The following is a 26,752-nucleotide window of genomic DNA, read 5'->3' on the forward strand; positions in this document are numbered from 1 at the left end:
AAGAAAATTATGAAATGAATGTACAAAACCACTATGACAGAATCCACATATATATTCTTTCACCTTTTTAATTATACCAGGCTTTATCATTTTATCTTTGTATGACTTTTTATCCTTGCTTTTTGCATTTGTGTGCTTTATCTTCTTTACTGACGAGTTTCTAATTTGAAAGTTATAACTGATTTTATTGCTCATTCACAACTGCATCTGCTGCAGCAATGAATCTTTCAGTTGTGTAATCACTTGTCAATGTCATCACATAGAAGTGGGATGCAGTCAGATGGCAAACACACACATACACTAAAGCTACAGGAAGACTGCAAATAAATAAAAAGTAACCATAGTAGTTTTTAACATGCTGAATCAAAAAGAAAGAAATGTTATGACACTGCAGTGACAGTGGGAGGGAAGGGAAGAAGATATGCCAGACACAGAAGATGACAGATATGCTGCTGTTTGTAGAGCAATGTGGAACAAATATAAAATCTGCACTGCTGTTCCCACTCTGTCAGCTTGGCTGCCTGCATTCTACAGAAACAGATCTCTAACAGTCTCTGGATCTGCTCTCACAGTGCAGAAATCAGGCTGGCATGCTGGAGACAAGATAGCTTAAAGCCATTCCCCTTCTAGACTGAGATAGAGTTACACTATGAGTAAAAAAGCTATCCATAGTGTTGGAAGCATTGGAAAGTGGTTTTATAAAAGTATTTGGCTTGGCTTCTAAACACACCTTTGCTCTACTGTTAGAGAAACGCTATGGTGTATGTTAGGAAACTTCAGCCATGCTGATAAAAAAATGAGTTTCAGGTTTGTTTGATGGACTTCTCCAAGTCCATTAAAAAAAAAAAAATCAAAAGAAAAAAAGAAAAAACTGAGGAATCTTATTCATAAAACATCTTGTAATTAATAACACTATGGTGCTTCTCCTCTTCTCATCTACATACAGCTATAGTAGATGTAGCTGTAGTAGGTTTATCACAGGCACATCACTTGATTAAGAGATTCATTTGCCTCCAGGATGTTTGCACACCAGCTCCCTTTGTGGGCGCACAGGAGGCTGAACAGGAAGCAGGACTGTCCTGCTTCCCACAAGTGGCTTCTTGAACTTCAGCCTGTACAGACAGAGGAGATTAAAACCCAGTCATCACACAACTGTGCTTTATTTGTATAACAATATGATTTTCCTCTGGACTACCCAGTGGGATGCTCACCTTGGATTTTTAATACTTGAATTCTCTCTAACTTAGAGACTTTAGAATTCTCTAAATTCTACAGAATTGACTGTATTCCCTAAAAACTAGTTTGTTTATTTATTTATATCACTAACAATGAATTTTTGCCTTGGTTTAATAATGTTTACTCTCATGAGACATTATCTTTGAAATTAACTGTGTTGCATATAATTAAGGACTGTGTGTTCAGACATCTAGGAAATTCACATTGCTACATTCTACATTGTTTAAAAAGAAGATGGCAAAGTAGCTGCAATCAACACAGAAGAAATTCCTTTCTTGGCATATTACAGTGATGTACACTAGAGAATAGCCATGAATAGTATAATTATTTTAGGTAGAGATTGTTTATGTTACCATTAAGACAACTATTTAAACATAAAGATGGGGGGCTAGAACCCAAAAAAATCTCTTAAATCTGCTCAAAACAGATGAAGTTACGTTAGTGAATGTTTACATATTTTGTGATAGTTTTATCACATTTTCTTAATAAGGACAGCTTTGAGAAAATCCCACAAGTAAGGAAGCAATTACTCTAAGTGTTTTTAGCCATGTGGTGATCATCTCCTAAAAAGCTTCTATAAAAAAAAGTCTCCCTTGGTGAATTATTTTTACTGTCTCACAGGTATGCTACGCAAAGGCTACAAAACCATCACTAGCAATATATTAAAAAATATTCTATTACCATATTATTATATGGTTGCTAGGAAGAAATGTGTTTGTTTTGCAAAAGCTAGGACAGTATATCACAAAACTTTTGAAAACGACATCTGCCAAAATGCAGCTTTTATTTTAACTTAAGTTTAAAATTACATGAGGAGAGGAGAGGAGACTCGAGGAGAGGAGAGGAGACTCGAGGAGAGGAGACTCGAGGAGAGGAGACTCGAGGAGAGGAGAGGAGACTCGAGGAGAGGAGAGGAGACTCGAGGAGACTCGAGGAGACTCGAGGAGAGGAGAGGAGAGGAGAGGAGAGGAGAGGAGAGGAGGAGAGGAGAGGAGAGGAGAGGAGAGGAGAGGAGAGGAGAGGAGAGGAGAGGAGAGGAGAGGAGAGGAGAGGAGAGGAGAGGAGAGGAGAGGAGAGGAGAGGAGAGGAGAGGAGAGTGGAGGAGAGGAGAGGACACTAGAGGGGGGGAGAGGAGACGGGAGGAGAGGAGACCCGAGGAGACTCGAGGAGAGGAGACTCGAGGAGAGGAGACTCGAGGAGAGGAGAGGAGAGGAGAGGAGAGGAGAGGAGAGGAGAGGAGAGGAGAGGAAGGAGAGGAGAGGAGAGGAGAGGAGAGGAGAGGAGAGGAGAGGAGAGGAGAGGAGAGGAGAGGAGAGGAGAGGAGAGGAGACTCGAGGAGAGGAGACTCGAGGAGAGGAGACTCGAGGAGAGGAGAGGAGACTCGAGGAGAGGAGAGGAGAGGAGAGGAGAGGAGAGGAGAGTTACAATGATCATCTCATCCAACTGCTCAACCACCAAAATTTAAAGCATGTTATTGAGGGCATTCTCCAAATGACTCTGGCAGGCTGACAGTCACTACGAAGCTTGGGTCATCAACTCCTCTCTAGGAAGCTGTTCCAGAATTTGGCCACCCTCTTGGTAAAGATATGCTTCTTAATGCCCAGTCCAAATCTTCCTTGATGGATGCAGCTTTGAAATATTCCCAGAATTTTTTCATGGGCTCCTACAGCATGCCCCATACATAGTACTGTTTGCTAACAGAGAATCAGAGGGAGCACACTCCAAGAAGTGACTACACACAGCAGCACAGGAACAAAAGTTAACATTGGAATAAAATCCAAGATATGTTAGACTGGTTTAAAACTAGGTTTAAATTGTTTCTATTTCACTATTTAATATGGACTAAAAGATTTCAGTTGTCACAGTGTTGGTGAAAAAAAAACTACTTCAGCTTTCTTCATATCTTTTTAAACAATGGGTTTTTTTCTTAGCAAATATAATTCAATTTTTATTTTGGCTTTCTCTGTAACTCAGACTTTTATTTCAAAGTCTCGCTTTTTGTCAGAGCAGCAAAGAAAACTCAATTTAAGATAGAACCTCAGGCATGCAGAATATATCAAATAAAACTAAAAACACATTTCTTCCCCATTTCCTACACTATAAACAAGACAAATACTTCAGCACATACATGCACAAATTCCACATTCCTGGCCACCACGAAGTAACAAAAAGAGAGAAGCTTTGAGAATTCAATTAAAGCAACCTCTCTACCCTATCTTTCCAGGACTCGGCTCCCTGTGCTGCCCTTGTTTGAACACAAGTGCATGCATGTGGGAAGCCCCATCATCTGCTGTTAATCGCACCACAAGAAAAGAAGTGCAATGATACAGCTGGAAGGACTAGGTTTAGGAGCTTGGGGCTGATGCCGAGGTAGCCAGTACCATGTTTGGCCCAGATGAAAGGTGTGGAGGGCTCAGAGTTGGTGCAGCACCCCATGTCATGCCTTCTGCATCACCAGTGTTCCTGGAGCAGTGCCCCCTAGCCTTTGGGGCTCTTTGAATCCTAACCCTAAAAACCCTAAAAGCAGTTTAGGGCTGAGGATGAGGCCTTTAGTGACATGTTTGTCCAGCAGAGAAATTATTAAATAGAGATACCACCCAGAAGACGACACTTCTGTTACAAGCAATAAACTGCTCTTTTATTCACAGCCTCCCAAGGGAAAGTTTGGAACTGGTTCTGTCTCTCTGTTCCTTATATTACATTTATCTGCCATACTCTTCAAATAGCACATGTAACTGTAGAATATTCAAAGCTGCAGAATAAATTCACATTCATTAACTCTCACAAAAGTGTGATGGGCATAATACATTAAGAATAGAAAGTATAAAAAAATCATCAACTAATTTAACTTCTCTGATTTGAGGCAATTCAAGGATGCTATGCTGTAGTAGAGAGCCCTGCCAAAGCAAAGGGGCATGCTTGGGCACTGAAAAATTCAGCACTTGCTTAAGTGCTCTGTGGGACAGGTGACCAAAACAACTATACAGAATATATAGCTATTTCTTTTCCAAAATGCTGAAAGATGTGCCTGGCTAGGCTTTCCCATGTCCCTTTGATTGCACCATTGCACCCATTTTTCCTTGTCTTCTCAAATTTTTCAATATTTGTGAAATGCATTTGAACTGCTTCCTTTAAAATAAGCTCTCAAGGATCAGATCGTACAGCCTCATGCAGCCCCTGGCTAACGCAAATCTCCCAAAATTATGTCAATGGGAGCCTGCCCAAGAAAGGACTGTAGGATTCAGTTGTATATGAAAAAAAAGCCTGAAATTATGGAGCATGGTATCAGGATAAGATTTTATATTTCATACATATATTTATTCTTTACACTAAATCACCAGAGAGTGGGAGAGAAGAGGGGGATGTCACTTTGGAAAACCAGATGGTACTTTGATTTCCAAGCCAGAACAGTGCATACTGAATGTTTATAGAATCTAGTGATATTCTCTTCTGTTTATTCCTGTCACCCAGAGAAACTCTGGCCAAGCACCAATCAAATATCCAAGCAAGCACAGGAAAAGAGAGAAAAGAGCTCACCAGTAGGCTCATAATTAGCAACCTAAAACTGGAAGGAGGCGCTTGGAAGTGCCTCTGATTCATCTGGATTCCAGTGCTCACCGCATGTCACGAGTGGTTTCGGAAATTGAGTTCTCAGTCTCTGCAAGGGGTAGGGAAGATATACACAGTATTTTTGGCTAGACTGAGCAGGGGCATATGTGGAGCAGCTGCAAAAGCAGACATCAGTCTGCTCTCACAGACCAGCGTAGGAACAAAAATGCATCTCTCAGCGATGACAGCTAACTTGCTTCTGGTGTCTCCCGGGTTAGCCGTGTCTACCTGTGGCAAGCAGGGCTGCTGCATTTACTTTGCCACAAATAAAAACAATGCAGTGTCCTCCTTATCACCCTGTGCTTAGGAGAGTAGTTGAAGGAGCTACTGAGGTACATAGAAGATCTCAAGTCTATCTTAATAGGAGACAATCTTCATATCCAAGTACTAACCTTGATACAGGAGTCTTCAGGTCTTCTCCTTTTCCTTTGGAGACTTATTCCCTTCCCTTCTCTTACCTACTTACCCTTTCAGTGTGAGAGCTAGCAATCTCCAACTACCCTTCCATTCTTCAGAAACCATAAAAGGATTACAAAAAGCATAACAAGCCCACAACTAAATACACAGTATTTCACTAACAGGAGCATCATTCACTGCCAATCACCCTCAGCATTACTTTAGACAGAACCTGGGACGCTGCTGGTGCACTTTCTATGTAGATGTTGCTGCTTACTAAGTATGGTGCAGAGATAAAGGGTGGAAGTCACCTACTTTTGCATATATATATATATGTAACTTCTAATTAATAATAAGTTTTTTCATACCATGAAAATAATAACAATTTTAGAATCAGGCTGAAGCCATCAACCAAACAAAACTTTTATCTTTGATGTGGAAAACTCATTTTATAAAGATAATTTCATTTTACTATGAAATTGGTGCTCAAAAGTTCCTTTCTCTATCATTGAAAAAACTATTCACTATGAAAAACATACTTATTGATGGTTGCCAGAAGCATAATAACCACACATCTGTTATTCTTCAAATATATATTTTCTAAAACATTTGATATTTACCTCACATGTAATAACAGTTATTAAATCTTTCTTAAGCCTGTTTTGTGGAACCAAAATGTAATGCATTGCACACATAGGAGAAGCTCCATGGGAACAAATGCAAAAGGGGAGTAGAAATGTTGTTAATTAGCTGAGTAACTTACTAGTCACATTACAAACTACAACTCAGCAAAGAGGACTACTGGAAGTCTAGAGACCTCGCAGGACGATGATTTTTCAGAGGTCCAACATCATTAATTTTAAAGTTTTAAAACTGTTAGATAATTTATAGGTCAACAAATACGTAAAAACAGAAGACATTCCTGTAATCACTACTGAATCTACTAGACAAGGACATAAACTTCATCATCTGGTAGCTCAAATTAGAGAAATTTAGGTGTTTAAAAAAGGCCTTCTTTTGATTTTTATTTTCCATTTGATATTTATGTTCCAAGTGTGGCAACATTTCCCCAGCTGCATTTCCCCAATGCTGGTGGTGGCTCTTTTCAGGCCCTGCACTGCAAGCCTCACCCCAGCCATGAGCTGGAAAGACACTACTGACTGCATTACAGAAGATAACTCTAATGAAGAGGTTGTCTGACTGAACTGATTCTCTTTCCTTTTGAATTTTAACAGACTTTGTGCATTAAGCTCTCTTTAATTTCCAGAGTATCCAGGAAACAAGCACAGTCACTGCTAATTGTTCAGATCTATTCCACTGGATATTTCAAGCGAGCTTCCCAACAACAAGACACAAGGAAATGGCCTCAAGCTGTGCCAGGGGACGTTCAAGTTGGACAGCAGGAAGAATTTCCTCACAGAAATGGGGGTTAAGCACTGGAACAGGCTGCCCAGGGAAGCAGTGGAGTCACCATCCCTGGAAACATTCAAGAAATAACTGGATGTGGTACATAATTCTATGACCTAATGCTATGTTGACAAGGTGGTGTTTGCTTAAAGGATAGACTCTATCATCTAGGAGGTCTTTTCCAATGTTATTGATTCCATGATTCTATGATTTTTCACTGGGTCCTGAATGTGACTGAAAAAATCTTAAGCCATTGAGGTTAACAATGTCTTCTAAAATGAATTTTTAGTCATGTTTGGAACAAAGAACAAGAGAGCTAACTGCTTTCCAGACATTTTTATGCATATGTGGGTGCCATCATAATATGAACCAATAATGAACAATAATCCCCACATTAACAGTTGCAAAAAAAATCATCCTATTTATCCACAAGTCTACTTGCTTTGGCTGTACTAAAGATTTTTTTTTGAAAAACAATTAAGGTGACAGCTTGCTTGACATGAAAGTATCACACATGTTCAGCATTTTAAACCATGTTTCTTATAGGACAACACAATACAAAACAATAGTTTTCCTAAACCTCAGAATTGATCCTTAATGTTCTTCAGAAAACACAGTCAGGAACTGCAGTCTAGATCATGCTGGACAAAGGGGGTGACTACAATAGTATGTTACAATTAGCTTGTTTGTAATGTCTCAAAAGACAATCAATAACATAAAGACCTTCATTTATATCTGTCAAACCTACATATACTCCTTTTAATTGAAAAGCTCTTAACTCCAGACATTTCCTGGATATAAAGCTACTTTACTCAAGCTCCAGCATTTTTAATTTCCCTTGCAATGAAAAGCAGCATCCTCAGATCACAAGTAATGCTTACATAAAAGCCTTGCAGTCAGATCTCTTGGTGCCACAATGATTTTCAGGATATGAAGACAAGAGTAATGTAAACACTCTACTATTACAGAATAAACACCATGTAGCCACAAAGCAGTGAAGACATCACCTGTAAATTATATGGGATTCATTTCCTGCAATGTAACCTGACTGTCTCTATCTCCTGTTCCTCAGCCCACTCTAAAACAGTTTGTTGAGAACCATTTATGTGGATCTTCCAGCTTTAAAGTGAAGATAATTCCTCCTTAGGGCATTATGCTGTATGTCTCCTTTTCTGCATCTAAAAATCTTGCTTCCTCCCTCCTGAATGAGAATGTCCTTGCTCAAACAACACATTTAAATGCTATTGATATTTCACAGCTGACTCAGATGTGCCTAAGTGAAAAGCTTGCAGAGAATAGAATTTTAAATGGCCAGACATGCTTCTGCTGCTTCTTTCCCTAGAGTTTATATAAATAACACAAGAACAGCTGTATGGGATCAGAGCTAACATAAATGTAGCCCACTAACCTATATCTATCGGTGGTCTAAAAGGGATTCCTACTGAAGAGAATAAGATTAGGGAAAGGATGTAGTGATACATCCCCATAATGCTCTCTCAGCCTTGAGAGATCTGCAGACCTGGGACTTCTGCTCCTGTGACTGCAACTAGAGTGTGATTCCAATGTCCAGGTATTACATACAGGAATGTGTTTGCTTTGGAGACTATTCTTTGAGATACAAAAAATACTTATATTAAGCAATAGCAGACTATATGATATTAAACAAATATTGCTAAAAATTAGTTAATGCTGAACTTCACATATATGTTACTCATTAATCTTTATTTAACCTTTATATAACCTAATAAACCAATTTGAGAAGTTGTGGATGCCCCACACCTTGTGTTAAAGGCCAGGCTGGATGGGTCTCTGAACAACGCATGGCAGGGGATTAGGAACTAGATGATCTTTAAGATACCTCCAACCAAGCCATTCTATGATTCTATGATATATTTATGTCATAAAAAAATCTTGTGTAAAAAGTATAGTAAAAATAAGTAATAAAAAAAGGATCATAAAAGTAAGGTAATGAATATTCCTATTTTAAAAACCCCAAATCTGAATTGTTATATCTGTATGAAGGACTTAATTTTCCTTTTTTTCTCCTTGCTGCTTCTCTGAAAAAACTGGTAAGGGAACACATTTAATTCTAGGACTATGGTAAGAAAAGTATATTCAAATCTTCACTGCATCTGCGCTAACTAATGTCCTGCTTCATATAAAGTTATCCCAGGGTGATGATCCATCTCTCAAGGTGCACAAGTGCTGTTTAAAAACCTTTCTGCTTTTCAAACTACAGTGGCAATAATGGGATCTGCACAGAAATCCCTTCTACATATTTGCCTCATCCCAGGAAGGCTTCTCAGCTGTAACTTAGTCTATTAGGAATTCTCCATCTTTCATGTGGCACATACCTGGCATATGCACAGTATGGATTCTTCTTGTTTTGAAACATCTCACAAGTTGGAAATTGCCACCACAGAACTTCTGATGAACTCAGCCAGAAAGATGCTCACCCTTTTCCATTCTCATTTTCAAAACACAGACACTGAGTATCAATTCATCCTAGAACTCCTCAAAACTTCTTTTGTTTTTTTTTGGTTTTTTTTTAGTTCTGATGGAGACAAGCACACTAATCAGTGCTAATTTATAATTTGTGTGATGAAAGAATCAATAGTTTATTGTAGTGCCCTGCAGACATCTGTGGTATCACACTGAATGAAATGCTCATCAGGAACCAAACTGAATGTAACTTGGGAAAAAAAACCCAACCTTTTAAAAAACAACAACTTTGAGGACATCAAACTTAGGAACTGAGAGTGTTTTTTAATTTTCAACAATTTCCAGAACTTCAAGCAGATAGCAGATTCTTCTGCTTACCATTTGTAGAAGAATAAAGATGATACTGAGCATCTGAATCCTTCTTTACATCGCTCTTTACTGGACTTGACCTAGTTTAACTTACAGGACAGACATGTGTTTCTGGTATGATGACCTTGTGGCTAAGTTTGTCTGCAAGAAGTTCTTGCACTTGAGGAATGCTGCATATTGAATTTTCCTCTGGTGCTGAATAGCTCTCTGTCAGCTTTGCTCGTCTTTCAACTTCATATTTACTTTTGTCGACTCATATGTCAGAGATTAGAAGTTTCATGGAAAAAATAATATGAGTGAGAGCAGTATTTTCATTCAGGAGTAAGACTTGTGGCCAAAAGGTGTGTCCCTTTTTTTAATACTAGCATGCTCTATAGTCACCAGCAAACACAATGAGCCAAGTTCATATGATGAATAAATTGCTTCAGATTGACTTGGAAGAGAGGACACAAACAGAAAAGCTGAACACATATGTGTATGACCCTGCATGACTTTCACTCTAAATCTGAGGTTGTTGATACAGTCAATCAACTAAAACAAATAACTGCAAATTTGCCTGTGCAGTTTTTCTTCCTTACCTTTTTGCACTGATAAGGAAACAAATTTATGACTTACCTTTCAAAACCAATCTGCCGTAATGTTTTCTCCCATGTCGAACCTGCACAAAGAGGAGAAAAAAAAAAAACACCCTCAGTAAAGAACCCTTTTTGTATGAACACTATTTTCATTTCCTTGTGCAGCTGGGATCTGTATATTAAGGAGATTTTTCCACCCCTAGAGAAGTACTTGTAAATAACACGTTTTCCCCAGAGTGGAGAAGTGTTGAGAGAAGCTACCACCGGGTGACATAACAGTGAGAGGGGTATCAGCCTATACAACTTTACATTGCAGAGCAGCTACAGTTCACTGCAATTCCAAGGGTGGTCTCCTCTGCTAGAGCAAAGTGATCTGGAAGCGCTGAGCTGGCATCTCACATCACGCACTCTTCACATTTCAGCCTTCACTTTACTGCAGTGTTAGCCTGATTCTTGCTGAAAGCTTTACTGCTCCTTCTGAAATCCAGCCCTTTTATTTTTAGGCAAAAGCATGAACATGTATTCCTTCTTTATTGTTTAACCCTTCATACAAACAGCTGCAAAGGACTTTTTCTCAAAATGATCAAGGACTCAGCCCTACACCCTACTCAAACATGCAGACTCATCCAAAGAATTGCCCTCAGTAATTCTGATGCACCTAATACAAAATTTACCTAGATTTTCCCCAAAACCCAAAATCAACCCACCCCCCAAACACTGCAAGCACTACAGGCATTCAGTTTTCAGCTCTTGGTATTTTTTTTGCTTTTTGCCAGACGTTTGTGTTTTTGGGGTTTTTTTGCTATTATGAGGTCATTATAAACATAGGCTAGTAAGAGCACAAATATCTCAAGTCATGCAGGTCTGCTCAGCAAATGTTTAGGAGGACATGAAGTCATAGTTTGCTCTCTGTCCTTTTATTTTCCTGTGGGAAATGCAACAGGAAAAGCAACTACTGTTCTTTTTGAATGATTCATCTCAATCATTCATTGAATTCTCAAAATCAGAGAAGTGACAATAATTCCTGTTGCTGATGCATTCCATCACCTAAGGGGAAATATAAATCAGGAACAAAAAGATTCCCTGTGAATGACATTAAGCAGCACTTTTAATTGCCCTCATGTAGTGCAAAGCAGGCAGGGATTTCAGGCCCATATCCAGCAAAACACACAGCAGAAAGAGACTTCAAAAGCAAGGTGGAGAAAGCTCTACCTTCACTATATGGGGACAAAAAAAGAAGTAAAATCCTGTTCTGGAATAACTGAGAGATGTTGATTGTTTTATGAGTAGCGAGAGCTTCTACTGTGGCACCTGTGTTTGCCTGAGGTGGGGCAAGACTTCTCCCTGCACAACTACATAAAGACAATACCTCTCATCACACTCAGTTAATATTTTAGAAAAAGAAGTCCTCTAAAGACATCTCTAAAGCAGGACAAGAAATACTCTCACACATTTATTTCAAATAAATGTGAAAAACAAAAATAATGTCTATCACAATGAACTATGAATGATTGAGATTAAAATAAAGACCTGCTCCATTAATGTATTCCCCCAAACCCATTACCTTCTCATCTCTGGAATGTAACTGGTTTCACACAGCATCTATGAATCAAGTCATTGTTAAAAAGATGACTGTGCCAGTACTAAGGTAAGTGCAGGGCAGACACAAGCAATTCTTCATCTATTTTATGCTATCCTGCTGGCTCTGGAAGAGTAGCCAATGGTTTTTGAACTCTGAAGATTTGAAGAGTGTCGAAGAAAAGAAATCTCAACAGCACTTCCTAAAGAAAAGACCAGTACTGGCATCTTTAGTCCAAGTTTCTATGCCTTCCACTGTTATGTTTAATTGTGTATGAATTTTTCACTCCATCACTGGCCACACTTCATTTGTAATATATACAGAGAGTTCTACTGAGGAGAGAGGAGGGGATAGAAAGAGAGAGAAAGGAAAAAAGCTATAGAGGAAAGGGAATTGGGTCTCCATTGGTTTGAAATAATCTTTTGGCTGCAGCTGGCCACCAGAATACTCTTTGAAATGCATCTGACTCCTCTGAGGCAAAGCCTGCCAAGAACACAACTAACATTTCATATTAAAAACAAAAAATCTTTTTTATGGAGTCTTTTTTTAAAATGTTTATGATCTAAACATTGTGTTTTAAGACTTGCCAATTCCATTCACAATAATATCAACTTCTACACCACACTAAGAGCCAAAAGTAAATACCCTGAGGTAACAGAAGCACTAAAAAAATAGCGCTATTAAAAGTCTAGAAAACCTACTATTTGATTTAAACCTTACCCGTTGCTTCCAAAACATAAAACAGGATTTAGTCACGTAATTCTCATTAAAATCAAAAAGGAGTTAATCAAGAATTAAAGACTTGATCCTGCTCTCAAGGAATTCCATAGAAATTTGGCTATTCAATTAAGTCTTTCTCTCTTCTGGCACTGGAGAAAATATTCACCTGTTGACTTTCAGAATCAATCAACTACTACACTTGAGTCAGTAAGTTAAGGTGTCTTCCCTTTGCTTTCTTTTTTTTTACCATCACAACAAAAATACAGTAACTATTTATAAGAATGCCTTAATCTGGTACCCACGTAATTAAGTTTTTTTTTCCCAAATATTTGCTCCAGAGTGCCCAACTGTTCTCATTTATTCCAGAAATTCTGTTTCACATTAACAGTTCTTGTTTTAAAATTCTTCAAAGCGATGGAGCATAATGCTCTTCCAGAATTTCTGCTCACATTTAATAGGAACAATGGTAACATGCATACCATGCTCACATAGGCACTCAATGAAATCTTAGCATAAGAATGAGAGTATAAGAATATGAGATTTAATAAGATAAAATCCAGAACTCCTTTCTTAAGCAAAAAGTTGCCTTCTTTGAGAGGTAGGCTTTCATTCACATGGCAGTTGCCGTATTTAGTTTGGCTTGGTTATAACTCTCTGCTTGCTATGAACTTCCTGTGGATGAGAAGAGTCACACACCACTGCTAGGTTGTTCACCTTTACAAAACATGAAGGTGCCTTGCTGCTGGAGTACGCTGGTGGGAATAGGAAAAACACACAATAACATATTCACAGGATCACAGAATCATGGAATACCATGTCAGAAACTACCTCAAAGATCAACTGGTCCAACCCTGGACAAAAGCACAGGCTAAACAAGATGCCCCAGCACCCTGTGTAGCTGGGTTTTCAAACTGACCAGTGTTGGGGAAGAATACTGGGTAAGTGATTTTCGTCCTTTCATGGAGGTTGCACAGCTATTCACCTTGAGCCATATCATGCCTTTAATGCATGCCCTTTAATGCAGCCACTGCTGCAGAGACCTGTAGCTGTTGAGGGAGAAGCCTGGCATGCATGGTTATTGAAACTGACGAATCCTATGCCATTCCCATGCACATCTGCATGAAGGTCCCAGAGGATCCTGTGGTCCCCATGACTGCATGCAGTGATTACCAACAGCTTGCTGCCTTCTTGTTTCTCCAGAGTCTGTGGCTACTTTAAGAACTACATGCCTGTGCCTGACTCTGCTCTTGAGGCTTTCTAACAGTAAGAATAAAAATTCTTCCATTTTTTTTTTCTCACTGTGATCTGACATAAGGACCAGAGGGGAAAAATAGGGCTTAACTGAACCAAAAGACAATGTTTGACATTTTTCAGGAAGCATTAAGCAAGTCTGTCAAAATTCAAGTATACAATTGGAATTCTATGAAGATCTCCAAAGACTGGAATAGGACAAAATATCTGTTAATTTCATAAGTCCAAAGTAAAAAAGTTTTGTTTTGTTTTTTTTTAGCCCATCAATGGGGTATCACAGAGAGCCAACCAGACTCTCTAAAGGAATGAGCAAGGTACCAGACATACCCCATCATACTTAGCTCATGAGTAACATGCAGGTGTGACCTGTTATGATACTTCAGATATTTCTGGAATAGTAACTTCAGTGATCTTTAACATAACATTTTGAAGAAAAAGAATTTCTGAAGAACAGCTGAATTTGTAATGATTAGAATATTCTTATAATTTTCAAAACTTTGATCTTAAGCCTGTGACACTTACTAGTATTCTCCAAACCATGGGGTGGGGGGGAGGAAAAAAAGGGAAAAAACCCTTTCATATATTCAAGAGATACAGAATACTCCAGAAATGAAAAGAAACACTTTGCTAAACCTTTCCATTGCAGGTGCCACTTCTCTCAACTCTGCTTCTCAAACAGTAGAGAACAGGGAAGAAGTTTGCAGTCCAGCCCAGCCAGACTAGTTGGGGGACCTGAGTTTCTTGAATGCACACCTTAAAGCTCTTAAAAAATCAGATGAACACATTGGCTTGTCCTGTTACAGAGTCTTTTTCAGTAGAGACACACAGACTACATGAACCACTTGAGGGTTTGCCGTCTATTTTCAGTGGATTGGGAAACTTTGCTCAGCTGTATATTCTCCTTCATCACCTCAATATTTACTAACAAGTAACTAACAAGTATTACCATTACTAATGAACTGAAATGTTCACATCTGCAATTGATAAAAACTGCCACATTTGGAACATATTTGTTTCAGCAGCTTCATATATTATTGACAGCCTTTAGCTTGTTCCTAATGGCAAGCTTCTATCTTCTTCCAAACAAAAACTAAAAAACTGTGTTTTTTTCAGAAATCATAATTTTGGTGTTTAATACATATAAACCCACAGGTTTTATAAAACCAAACAGTAGTTTTGACTAGAGAAATGTAGGTGGCACAGGGAAGAACTGTTTCTTACTTGCTGGACAGTACCATAGAGGTACTGTTAACATTTACTTAACCATACATTGGCTATCCACTAGTTAATTACATGCAACATGATTCTCACAGAAATAATAATTTCTCTCATGTGAAGGGCATCAGATAATGCTACCTTGGCATTTAGCATCCATCTGTTTATTTTGAGAAATAAAGCTCTCTTACACTTCCCTTGATTCAAATCACTTAGCCTGCACTCTGCACTCATCACTTTGTAATTTTATCACCGGTGTATCACCTGGGATAATGACAACACTTTCTTTTAGCATAAGATCTCCTAGTATGGCATATTATTGCTCTGCTGTGTTCATGCTGATGTTTTAATTCAGAACTGGAGAGTATTTCTTGGGCAAATCTCTTACCATGCTGTGGTTTGCACAACAGAGTGATCTTTGAGTGCATAAACTAGATTCCTTTCACATGAAACTAAGGCATAGCCCAAGGACCCAATTGCTGTGTTTCAGCCACCAGCTGTTTTTCTGTCTGCATGACCAGAGCAGAGCTAGCCCACGCTCAAAACACATCAAAACATGGCAGCCAAGGACTCTGCACCAAATGCTTCACCCCTATCACACTGTGCCGCTTGCTGAGACAGATGAAGCTCACTCCACCACTCTCTGTGCCTGTCCTGGAGTGCTCCCAGAAAACCTTCCCAATTAGAGTCACCCTGAGGGATGAAGGGGCAGGTCAGGGTGCTCACCCTTAAGATTGTTTTTTGGCTGCATCCCATCCACTGCAGCGAGCAGGGACCTTTCTACTGCTCTGATGCACAGAGTAGGACTGGATGCTCAGCACTGCCACACTCCCTATGAAACCCCAGGGAGCCAAATGAGTATGGCAAGACAGCAGATTATTTAATTTTTAAAGCAATTCCTTACGGAACAGAAGTAAGGGAAAATCTGGGCTGCTAAAGTTTGCTGTGCATGCTGAAGAGAATAAAACCACCAGTAAAATAGAAGCTTAGGACCAGTGGTCCAGGATTCTGTCTAGATGAAGAAAGTGATTGCTGACTACATACCAGGAAAGAGTCATATCAAGAAGAAAGATCAGATGTTGCAAGTCTTTACTTGCCTTCCACTCATACCAGCTTTCAACAGATTTTTTTACTGAATAAAGAGCACAAATCTGATCCCACCACAATAATGTCATGGGAAAGATTTACTGTGTATTTTCTCCTCTGAAGAAAATAATAAATTACTATCATGAGATACAAAAATTTCTTTCCAATAAAAAAGAAATCTTGACTCATTCCATCTTAACCGGAAAAATAATCATCATCAGAAATGCTAGTTCTCCTCTGAGGAGATGTTAATGAGTGGGAACTTTTGCTAATAAAATGAGCGGAGGAGGAATATAGAGCAAAGTGCAGTAGTACTGACACTACATTTGTGTGTGTGCACACATATGCATATTGCTTTAAGGTGAACATCAAGAAGACAATGGCTGTGGTAAAGCGATTAGCAGCTGTATGTGAACAGTCACCTCTTCCAGCTTGTGGCTTCTCTGGGAGCTCTGGGGGTCCAGATTTGTGTCAGCAGAGCTCTCACAGAGAAGTGGGGACCCTAAAACCAGCTGCTTCACAGACCTAATCCATATTCCCTTTTTTTCAGTATCTTGATTAGCACTTAGAACTGGGGGCTGGGGGAGCATTGTTTTTTTTCTAAATTGACCATGTAACTTAAGATAGACAATGACATGTGAAACACCCCTTAGTGCACCTGGGATATAATTGATCCAGCATCTTGCTGGAGGCAGGGGCAGATCCCAGCTCACTGTGCTTGATGGTAAAACCTGTGTCTCTGAGACTGATGCAAAGTCTATAGAAACAACTGGAAAGACTTGCACTGAATTAATGGGATTTGATAGTTTGCTGAAATAAACAGCAATTAGGAGCAGTAAAAAAAAAATCACTTTCTATACATGAAGATTGTACATGAAGACAATGATAATTAAACAGCAAGTTAAGAGATGTGTGGAAAAAATAATGACTTGGAGAAAGGAAATGTGGGAAAGTACTTTTTTCCTTTTTTTTCCTCCCAGGACAGATTTTTTTAAAATTATACACAGGTAACAAAACAAATTTAAATTGGCTGAATTGCTTCACTTATTTGTTTTTTGGTCAGCTTTTTCACAAGGATGACAGGTTCCATAATTTTTTGTAAGAATCATGACGTTTTTCATCTGCTTAGATATATCAGAAACACTTGCAGGCAATCTTCCCCTGCAACACACACAGGCTTAAAACCACTCTTATTTTAACCTCATTTAATTTCAAATTTATTTTCTCAATGAGGCAGCAAAACAGCAAAACCCAAAGCACTAGAATATCCTTGGGGAATGTATTTCAGATGAAACTCGAGACAGCTAGCTAATGGAAAGGGCTTTTTTTGCTTTTGTTTAATATTTTATTTATCTATTTGTTTGCTATAATGGTTGGTTAGTGGGTTTTAACCCAAATTTCCAAGGACACTTCAGATTTGAATTCGTTCTGCCATCTTTTACTTTTCGTTTTGAAACAGAATTTCCCCCCTTTCCCCATCATTGTAGAGCACTTAAAAAATGGATGAGGAAAAGGAAACAATGTGCAGAGCAGAGCATTGAAGGTTACCAGCACAGAATCCCACTAAGGGAATAAAGGACAACAAGTCCTTAGATATGGTCAATCTCTTATTCTTCTCTACAGCAGAAAACAGTGTCAGGGCTCTGGGGAGCAGTCCTGAAGGAAGGCTACTTTTCCTGTTGCTGCCATGGGGGATTGCCAACCTTAAGCCAGAGAGTCACAGAGTCTAAGAGGATCAAAGTTCACTCCAGACCTTATGACAAGGACAAATAATAATTTAATGAGTCATTTTTCAATTATGGAAGACTGGCTTTGCTTTCATTTTCAGAGTAAAAGAAAAACTTACATTGTTTTATTTTTTATAAGCCTGAAGAAAATGAGATTTTTCTCCATTTTTATTGGCAGAAAAATTTTCTCATCTGCTATCCCAAGCAACACTGCTCTGTCTGCTAAAAAGTATCTTAGAGGCAAGGTCTTAACTTCAGAGTGTGACTGGCATCCTTCCAACCTCTGGAGCTACCCTCTGCTTAACTTTTATTTTATTTTAACAGACTATACTGTTATGAATAATAACATCGACCTAGATTCTTGCAGAGTTGAATGTGTGCAGAATACCAGCAAAAGAAATTTGCTTTTCATTGTCTTATTTTTTCTTTTTGTCTCATCTGAAGGAGAGGGAAAGTGAGCACACAATTCTTCGCAGATTTTTCAGCATAGACACATGGGAAGGGGGAAATAAGAAACAAGTGTGTCTGCAGTAGCACATCTATATACAAGAAATTATGGATGACATAAATAAGAATAGGAAACTAGGAAATCTTGCACAGAAACAGGAGGAATATTATGACAACAAACCCCAGTATTCCCAGTATTCCAGTGGTGGCATCTTTGATTCCACCAACATACTCCACACCATGTAAACCATGACTGTTCTCTGAAATTGCTTTCCGGGTTTTTTTTTGTTTGATTGTTTGTTTGTTTGTTTTGTTATTTTTAGGGTTTTTTTCCCCTAAAGTTATTTAAGAACCATTTCATTCACATCATCGCCCTCAGAGATTAAGGAAATTTTTGCATAGTATGATGAAGACAGTAATTTGTTGTTGTTAGGCATAAGGTCCTGCTCACATTCTCAACTTTCAAAAAGCAAAACAAAAACAAACAAAACAAAATAAAACCCACCCAAAAATTTGTTTCAGCGACTGATATATGACACGAAGATCCAAAGCACTGTGTGAAGAATGATATCCAGAATAAACTTCAGAAAATAGGCTTGAGATGTGTACAAACTTAGCACACCACCCCACAGAAGCAGAAAACAACGCTTTCAAACCCTCCTTCTGTCTGCATGCTCTTAAGAGAAGGCAGCAATGGCTGCATCAGGCAGCAAGACATTTCAGAGCATGGAAGCTGGCTCACTCCCAGAGATCCCTTCAGATAAGAAATCTGGATGCAGAAGGTTGTGCTCCTCTGGGCAATAGTGTGAAGTAGGCACACAGACCCAAACCACCAGGACAGGGCTACCACAGCAAGAATTTTTCCTCCTAAGAAAACATGAAGATGTCTCATCTAGCTCAGCTGACAAGTATAAATATGTAAGCACTGAACAAAGGATTTCTTTTGGTTTAATTTTCTTTCTCTTTAGAGAGCCTGCAGTTCAGTGATTTCACTCAAATTTTCACAAAGCTCTAGTCTGTGAGATTAGAAAGAGGAAAACTCTTCTGCTTTCCAGTTCCCATCCCTCTCACTCAAGAGAGACCTGACTATGTAGCTATAAGGGGGCTCAGTGAAAGCAAAACTGGCAAAAGAATGGAGAAAACAGAAGGCAACGAGGCTCCAGTCACAGACCCAGCCCAATTTTTTGCTCCTCTATATCAGTGTTTTTAAAACACTGCTGTCACTCACTGGGGGAGGAGTCCACAGAGATATGGGGGTGGTGAGGAGGAGTTTGGGAAGCTCAAAGTGCAGAGACACACCAACAGCAGAGAGACCCCCTTCTCACCCACACCTCTCCTTTCCAACTCACAGCACAGCTTTCAGCACCACCTGCCAGGCCAGAGAGACGCGAGTCACGCACTTTGCCGCCTGAAATCTGCTCCACTGCACGCCCGGAACATCCACTGGATTTCACTACCACGGGCTGGGAACAAGAGCCACAGGTGAATATTACTGATCTGTGCTTTGATCATGACCTGTGGAACAGCAACAGTGAGAGTTGTAACCAGCCAGGTTTCATAGGGATCCAGCTCTATGTGATTGTTTTTAGTTTCATCTATAACAGACTGCAGGATTACATTCAGTGTACTAGAAGATCATTTCCCAACACTTAATCAATATGCCACAAATAGGATAAGCACTATCAGCAAATTAAAGAAATCACTGGGTTGCCTAATAATTTCCATTTTTAAAAGCACTCCATGCTTTTTAATCTATGTGCTTTAAGCAGTTTACAAATAGTTTGCTCTTTCTACAGTTACAGGCTTAATTAGAAGTATTAAGAGTAATTTCTCCCCATTTCGTTTGCTTGGCTAAGTGTAAGCCAAAAAAAATCAATAAAAGCACTGAAACTTTTGCCATTCTCACATGCTATTAGATGATAAGAGTATTCTCACACTTACTTCAAGTGTGGTTATTTTGTCCTCGCTGGAATGTGTTTAATTTGAGTGCTTCATTAGGGTATTAAGAGAGTCATACCTTTTGAGTGAATACTGAAGAAAATGATGAGCAGTAAAAATTTTCTACTCAGCAGGGACTTTCATTTTACAGAAATCATGGGCTGTTTAGATGTGTGACTCTCAAATGCATTCTTAAATCATGTGTTTTATTTATTCACGTGCTGCTGCATTAGAAGTGATATTACATCAGGCCTACTAGAAAAAGGACAAACACTTTATTGTTTGCTTCTTTTCAAAGATGCACAGCCAACAACAGCAACACTTCAAAGCTGCTGCCAGTTGGCAAGTTTTTCCAATCCAGGCAGGTCTGAAGAACTGGAAGGTCCCGCTGTGGGATTAGTGTATCAACTGATGGAACACAGGTGCACTATTAGAGAATAAGCAGTTTATAAAGCATCTCTAAGGGTGTCTTAAAAAACTTATTCGAAACATTCTTCTTCTGCTCAAAATAATACACAACAAAAATGCTACAAGTTCAAGAGAGCCTGTCTAAAGTATATAGCCCACTTCCTAAAACTGTCTCCCCCCAATCTTTTTTCTGCATCAGTTTTAAAAAACTAATACCCTGAATATACAAATCTGGGCATCTTGGCAACATTTTCCACAAAGCCTAAAGGCTATTAGAATTTCTTGTCTTTCCCAGCTGAAATGTATGGCATATTTTTTATGCAGTTGCAAATGTGAGCTATTCACAGCATTGGGGGACACTGAACCTGTTACATTTTGAAATGAAAGTACAGACACAAGGGAGAGAAAAAATATATTTGATAGGAAAACGGGCTGAAAAGTATAAAAGAGAGAGATTTCTAACCAAGAACAAGTCATACATAAAAACATTGACTTCTATTGAAAAGAGATGTGAATGTAAACATTTGCATTAAATCTAAACTTAATTTAGATCTAAATTAATCTAAACTTCAGTCATTCACGTTTTACCTGGAGTGATTTCTTTGAAGACACATTGCATGAGAAAAAAAATTCACAGTCTAGAACCTTCATACCACTCTATGCAACTACTAATCTGGAAAGGAAATTCAGTGGTGGAAAAAAAATAATAACAATAATAATTTCTATATCAACACTTTGGTGCATTTGTTTTGTACAGCCAGTGAATGTAAAGTAGTAAGACTTCAACAAGAGTCTCAGTAATATTCCATCCAGCTTTAAGAATTATATTTTCAGGATGTATTTCCTCACGTTTTTACACTTTTGATGTCATCACCATATCTGCATAGGACAGAAGGACAAAATGATGCCTAACTGGTTCTGTTTATGAGAGATCTCTACAGAAAAAGGGCAGAGGGTTCCTTGTACTATTAACAAAGCAGATGGAGATGCAAGAGGGACCCACTTCAAAAGGACACTGCAATTGTTGGTGCTCGCAGATGTTTGCCTTATAACATCTGGTCTCTAAAATCAGGCTGCAAAGCAAGATGATACTGAAATACAGTCAAGATCTCACACCTCACTCCATCTCAGAGAAAACCTGAAAAGCTCCAACATTAGGCACAACTATTCATAGCTAGACATGCACCCACTGGCACATCAGTGGAGGTTTGTTGATTAAAATTGTATCACCAGGACAAACACTTAGAAAATTGGGACATGTAATCCCTTCAGAAGATTTGAACATCTGTAACCTCACAAGAACCAACCTTCCACAATCTGCATAGGTTTTGGTTTCTTGAGCATCAATTTTATATTAATGTCATTAATTCTTAACGAAATAGGAACAAACAATAAAAGGGTCAGTGGATGGTTTGGCAAATATCCAATACAGCAAAGCTTCCAAGCTACAGGTCAGGCTAGAAAAGTGAGCAAAAACAAATACTACTTAACAGATTTTGGAGGTGTCTGTGAAACAATCTCTGATTGCTGTCAAATTTTGTTAAATGTTATTTTTACTATCAACTGTGTACACCAGAAAAGGCACCTCAATCAGGTAGCAAACGTCACTGCCCAACCTAACTTGACTGATTTTATGATTCAAACATTTGGGATTTTTGTAAGGGGGGAAACCTATTCACTATCCAGAATTTACTCAAATTCACCTTATATCTTCTAGAACTTGAATGAACCACATTGCTAGTAAGTTTTTACAGCTACTGTTATTTGCTCTTTACAGAAAGATAATTATGTGTCAGTTGCCACATCTTAAATCCACAGAAGAGTGAACTGCACTCCCTCTTTTCCTCTTCATTTCCTCCTCAGCCCACCCTAATATTTCACCTCTATAGCGGGAGGGCAAATTTGGACTCTTCATGACTCTGACTTGAAGAACCACTCATGTCAAGAACTCTAAAAAGTCAACATTTCTGAGGAAAGCAAGGCCTGCCTTTCAGAGTAAAAACACATGGGAATCCCAAGAGTAGTCCACAGCTGTCAAAGGAAATCCCTCACACCACTGAGTTTGGATGTGCAGATAGAGAGACAGAGATATAATTTATTTTATACAACCCAATTCTCTGCCTCTTTCCAAGAGCAAAGATTATCATGTCCAAGTCCCTGCACTAGATCAGCCCCACCACCAAGTATTTATTGCAGTTGTGGAAGAGCTGTATTCAAGCTGCTCAAGAGCTTTAGTTCTCTCTCAAGTGGGAAGAACTGGACACATTCTAGTGTAAGGGGAAAAAACCCAAACAGAAAACAAAAAACAAGCCACTTCAAAATTACTTATGAACAAAAATAAAAGAAAATAACAAGAAGAAACCTTAGAGGTTATTAATCTGACTTATTTTCTCATTGGGCATTAGTCTCACATTAAATGAGATTTTAAAGCAATTTCTAGCTTTAAATAAATACTGCTTCAGTCAAAATTATGTACAGAATTAAGGATTAGTTCACAAGAGAGATTATAGACTTTGAGTAGATTTTTTTCCCATTAGTGCCTCGTAACGCAGCAATTGTTGAATTAGTAATACATTTGTCAAACCTAGTAAGCAATTACAGTTAGTACATATAAAACAAATTACTGCTCCATTTCAGCATGTGAATAGCAAAAGTTTGGCATGAGGTTCTAATTTTCTACTTAATGTGAGTCATGCCAAAACCAGTGGGACAAATCATATCTTAACTCCCAATGCGACCCTACTTAATCCAGCTTCTCTGCATCACGGCACCAGTCCCAAAAGCAGAGTGTCCAGCAGGACTTGTCCGGGTGCCTGCAGACACCAGGAGTCAGAGGGCGAGGGTGGGAGCTGCCAGTTAAAAGCAAATGCAACAAGCCAGCTCAAGTGATTCCTCTGAGGGGGTCAAACCTCGACCAGGAATAACTAATGGATTCTTTTCTACACCACAGTGAAGAAATAATTATATACACTATGTCAAAAATAATAGCCCATACTCCACACAGAAAAACCTGGCACAAACAAGTGACTTTGTTTGATATGTTTTTGCACATGAACTATGTACCCTAAAAAACACTTGACAGCCCAACCTCCTACTGGCCCTCTTTTGACAGTGAAGCAGAGACAGGCTGACACAGGAGATTAGGTCTTTTTTTTAAATACTGTTAAATAATTCAGGGCCCCAGCTCTTGCACAGCTGCTCTTAGCAGTTACCATGGAGTGATGTGGGAGCTGTGAGCAGAATTATCTCTTAGCTTTGAGAGCTGCACACAACTTCCTATTACATTGTATGCTGGAAAGTATGCATTAAACCAAGACAAATCCTGAATTTCACAGGAGACAATGAAAAATTAAAAGTATAAAAAGGAAAATAAAGAGTCACTTTAATGTGTTGCCATCTCACATGTCAAAGGGAAGCCAAGAAATAAATTCTGCACTTTGATTTATGAACAAGCTCATCAGGGATCTAAACCATTGCTCTTAAGATATCTCACATTTTGTGCATTCCTATGCCAAGAATTCAATTCTCTCAATTTTCTTTCTAAATTCAAGGAAAATATCTTTCCTGGGGGATTTGCTGGCACCAGCACTAAGGGCCAGGAAATGGTGAGATCCAGCTGAGCCGAGGGCCGTGTAAAAACATAGAACTACACAGTGATTGCCTTGAAAAATGCAATCTAGACAGGACACAAAAACTGGAGGAAATGCTAAATTTCAGTGTTTTAGGAAGGGCTAATAGAAAAGGAGGTTCTAGGCTATACTGAAGTGAGGCACAACCCTGAATCATGACACTCAGTAATGTGCTTCTGCAGCTTCTCATCTTTCCTCAGACAGGAGGAAGTTTCTCTTTAGGTTGCTCTTAAGGGGCAGAGTAGGAAATGGACACTGTCCATTTCCTCTTGTATCAGGCCCACACATTTCTCAAATCTTCTCTCTTATGCTTTCCTCTTTGAAGCTTGCCTTCAGTAGATGATGGCTGTGTCCTGGAGAAGCTCCTCCAGGAACTCAAATCTTGTCTGAAGTGAGAAAATTAACAAATAATGTCTTCTTGATTTACTGCGTAGCATATCTTTCCCTCTCTCCATGCTATTTTCCCCATTAGTACTGGAAGCCACTGAAGAAGAGAAATTTTTTCACTGCTATTTCCAAATGCCTTGAAACCTAACATTTAGAACCTCTGTGTCCACCCAAAATATTGGAAATGTTAGATAGAAAAGGAAGTGGATCCTGATGTACTCTGTACATCTTCTTACATGTGTCACTGCACTGCCCACAGTGAATGAACATACATGTGGAAAACAATCCTCTGTCAAGGTTTGTACCCAATAAAAGCCAAATTAGCTGAGAAAGGTGAATTCTCTGCCTTTACTGAGAAACTGGAAAACTACCCTGCTGAAAGAGGAATCTACTGTTTAGGAACAAGCAGAATCCATATCTAAGAATATTAGATCCACAGCTGAGAACATCTGCAGACAGAGACATATTTCAGATAAAATTTTATATTTATTCAAGTCATTAAATGCTTACATAACTGGTACCCTACGGCTTGATTTTTTTTTTTATGTATCATCATAAGTCTTTTGGAATCTTACTTCCTACTACACTTCTGCACTGGTGAAATACTGTACTTTGTACTAAAAAACAACCACTGAGCAACACAGAGACTCAGGACAGACAAATTGAAGAGGAAGTCTTCAAAAAGGGCCCTGAGATAGCTCTATGAAATCTGCTCCTGCAGGGACCAATAGAAGAATCAAGGTAAGAAAACAGGTTAGAAAGTAGATCATTGGCTCATTAAATTTGTCTTAGTAAGAAATAAATGCTCACACAGTGAAAAGTTTCCCATCAAGGGCTGGCACTTGTGCACCGAGGAGTTTTAACTCTCCATGGTCAAAACACATCAATCTTGAATGTGTTCTTCCATCACTGGGATGTATCTGCACAGCCATGATGACATCTGCTGACAAAATCCAGTCTAACATTTTATGAGCTGGGATAATGACATAAGACCTGATCCTGGTCCTTCATTATGTCATTTGTGTAAGACAATATTAGACTTTGGCATTTGAACAGAGTTTAGCTATCACTGTTAAAAATATGTTCCCATAATGATTTTAGTAAGTTATTTGATGACATATTTCAACCTCATCTTCATCATTCCACAGAAGCTACAGTGTTTCAGAACTTACATACAGATACTGTAGATATCAACCAAGGCCTGATAGCAAGGAAGTTGAATTGTAGCAGATCCCAAGAAACAGAATTACAAATGGGAATATCTTGACTGAATGCCAATGATTTAACAGAAAAGCAACACTGAATTCCCAAGACAGAGCAACAGCGGAGACAGACCAGTCACAGAGGTCTCCCAAAATAGCGACGTGTAGATGGAGCCACAAAAGCTCTTCTAACATAAGGTACTTTCAGTGTGCAACAAACTTAATGAAGTTTAAAACAGAGGCATCAGGTGGGATACTGTCACACCAATTAAAACAAATCTCCAGGTAAAACATATGTGAACATATGAAAACATATTAAATACACATGAACACAGATAAACATATGTCAACACTGTTCATTTTAAAGCCAAGATTATTTGACTCTACACAAAGAAGCACATGATTTCCAGTTAGAAAGATCATTCAAAGCCTAGCCAAACACTGGGAAGTATCCAGAGAGATTATGACCTAAAGATCCACATCCTGGACCAAGAATTTCAAACTCCGAAAAAACAACAAACCTACTCACATTATTATTTATGCTGAAATATTATCTAATTTTTCTCTCCATTTCTGAGTTCCAAAATATACTAATCTTCTTCATAGGAATACATTATTTATTTCATTTAAACAGCTTTCATATACAACCTCCACCTGAGGAAGGAAAAATGAGCAAACACATGTTAGGATAAAGTATCTAAAGAGGAGAGCACTCCTGATGGGTTTTGATTTACATCTGAATGGATTTAGCATCAGCATTTGGAAATTGCAGAGTCTACATTCCCCTCTCCAAACTCAGTTTTTTCAGCTCATAAACCTTTTTGAGATTTATAACAGCTTGCTGAGCAGTGTCTTCTGCATCCCATATGCTAGGGGGATGGGTGGTTTTTATTAATATTAATAGAAAATTACAGCAGCCAAATTTTTTGACCCAAATATAGAGGATACTAACTCAGAATCAAACACAGCCAAAAAAAAGTACAACTCCAAGGGGAAAGTAGCTATTTGTACCACAAACAGTAACATAACAAAAAAAAAAAAAAAACAAACTATCATGTTGGCGGTGATCTTAACTCAGAAAAGAGAACACGACAGTGAAAGTTTTAGATAAATGCAGTCACTGTGTGAC

General features: G+C 38.7%; 1 protein-coding gene across 1 annotated transcript in view; it reads right to left on the minus strand.

The window, feature by feature from the left end:
- The window catches only part of PIEZO2 (piezo type mechanosensitive ion channel component 2), a 287,945-nt gene that overhangs the window by 142,148 nt on the left and 119,045 nt on the right, over positions 1–26,752 (minus strand). Inside the window, exon 4 of the mRNA XM_088061177.1 lies at positions 10,075–10,117. Coding sequence (XP_087917303.1) covers positions 10,075–10,117 — 43 coding nt within the window. The remainder of the gene's footprint in view (positions 1–10,074; positions 10,118–26,752) is intronic.

This window comes from Pseudopodoces humilis, chromosome 1, assembly GCF_049639895.1.
Source record: "Pseudopodoces humilis isolate 2021_Gansu_Grassland_sample_001 chromosome 1, ASM4963989v1, whole genome shotgun sequence".
Classification (NCBI taxonomy): domain Eukaryota; kingdom Metazoa; phylum Chordata; class Aves; order Passeriformes; family Paridae; genus Pseudopodoces; species Pseudopodoces humilis.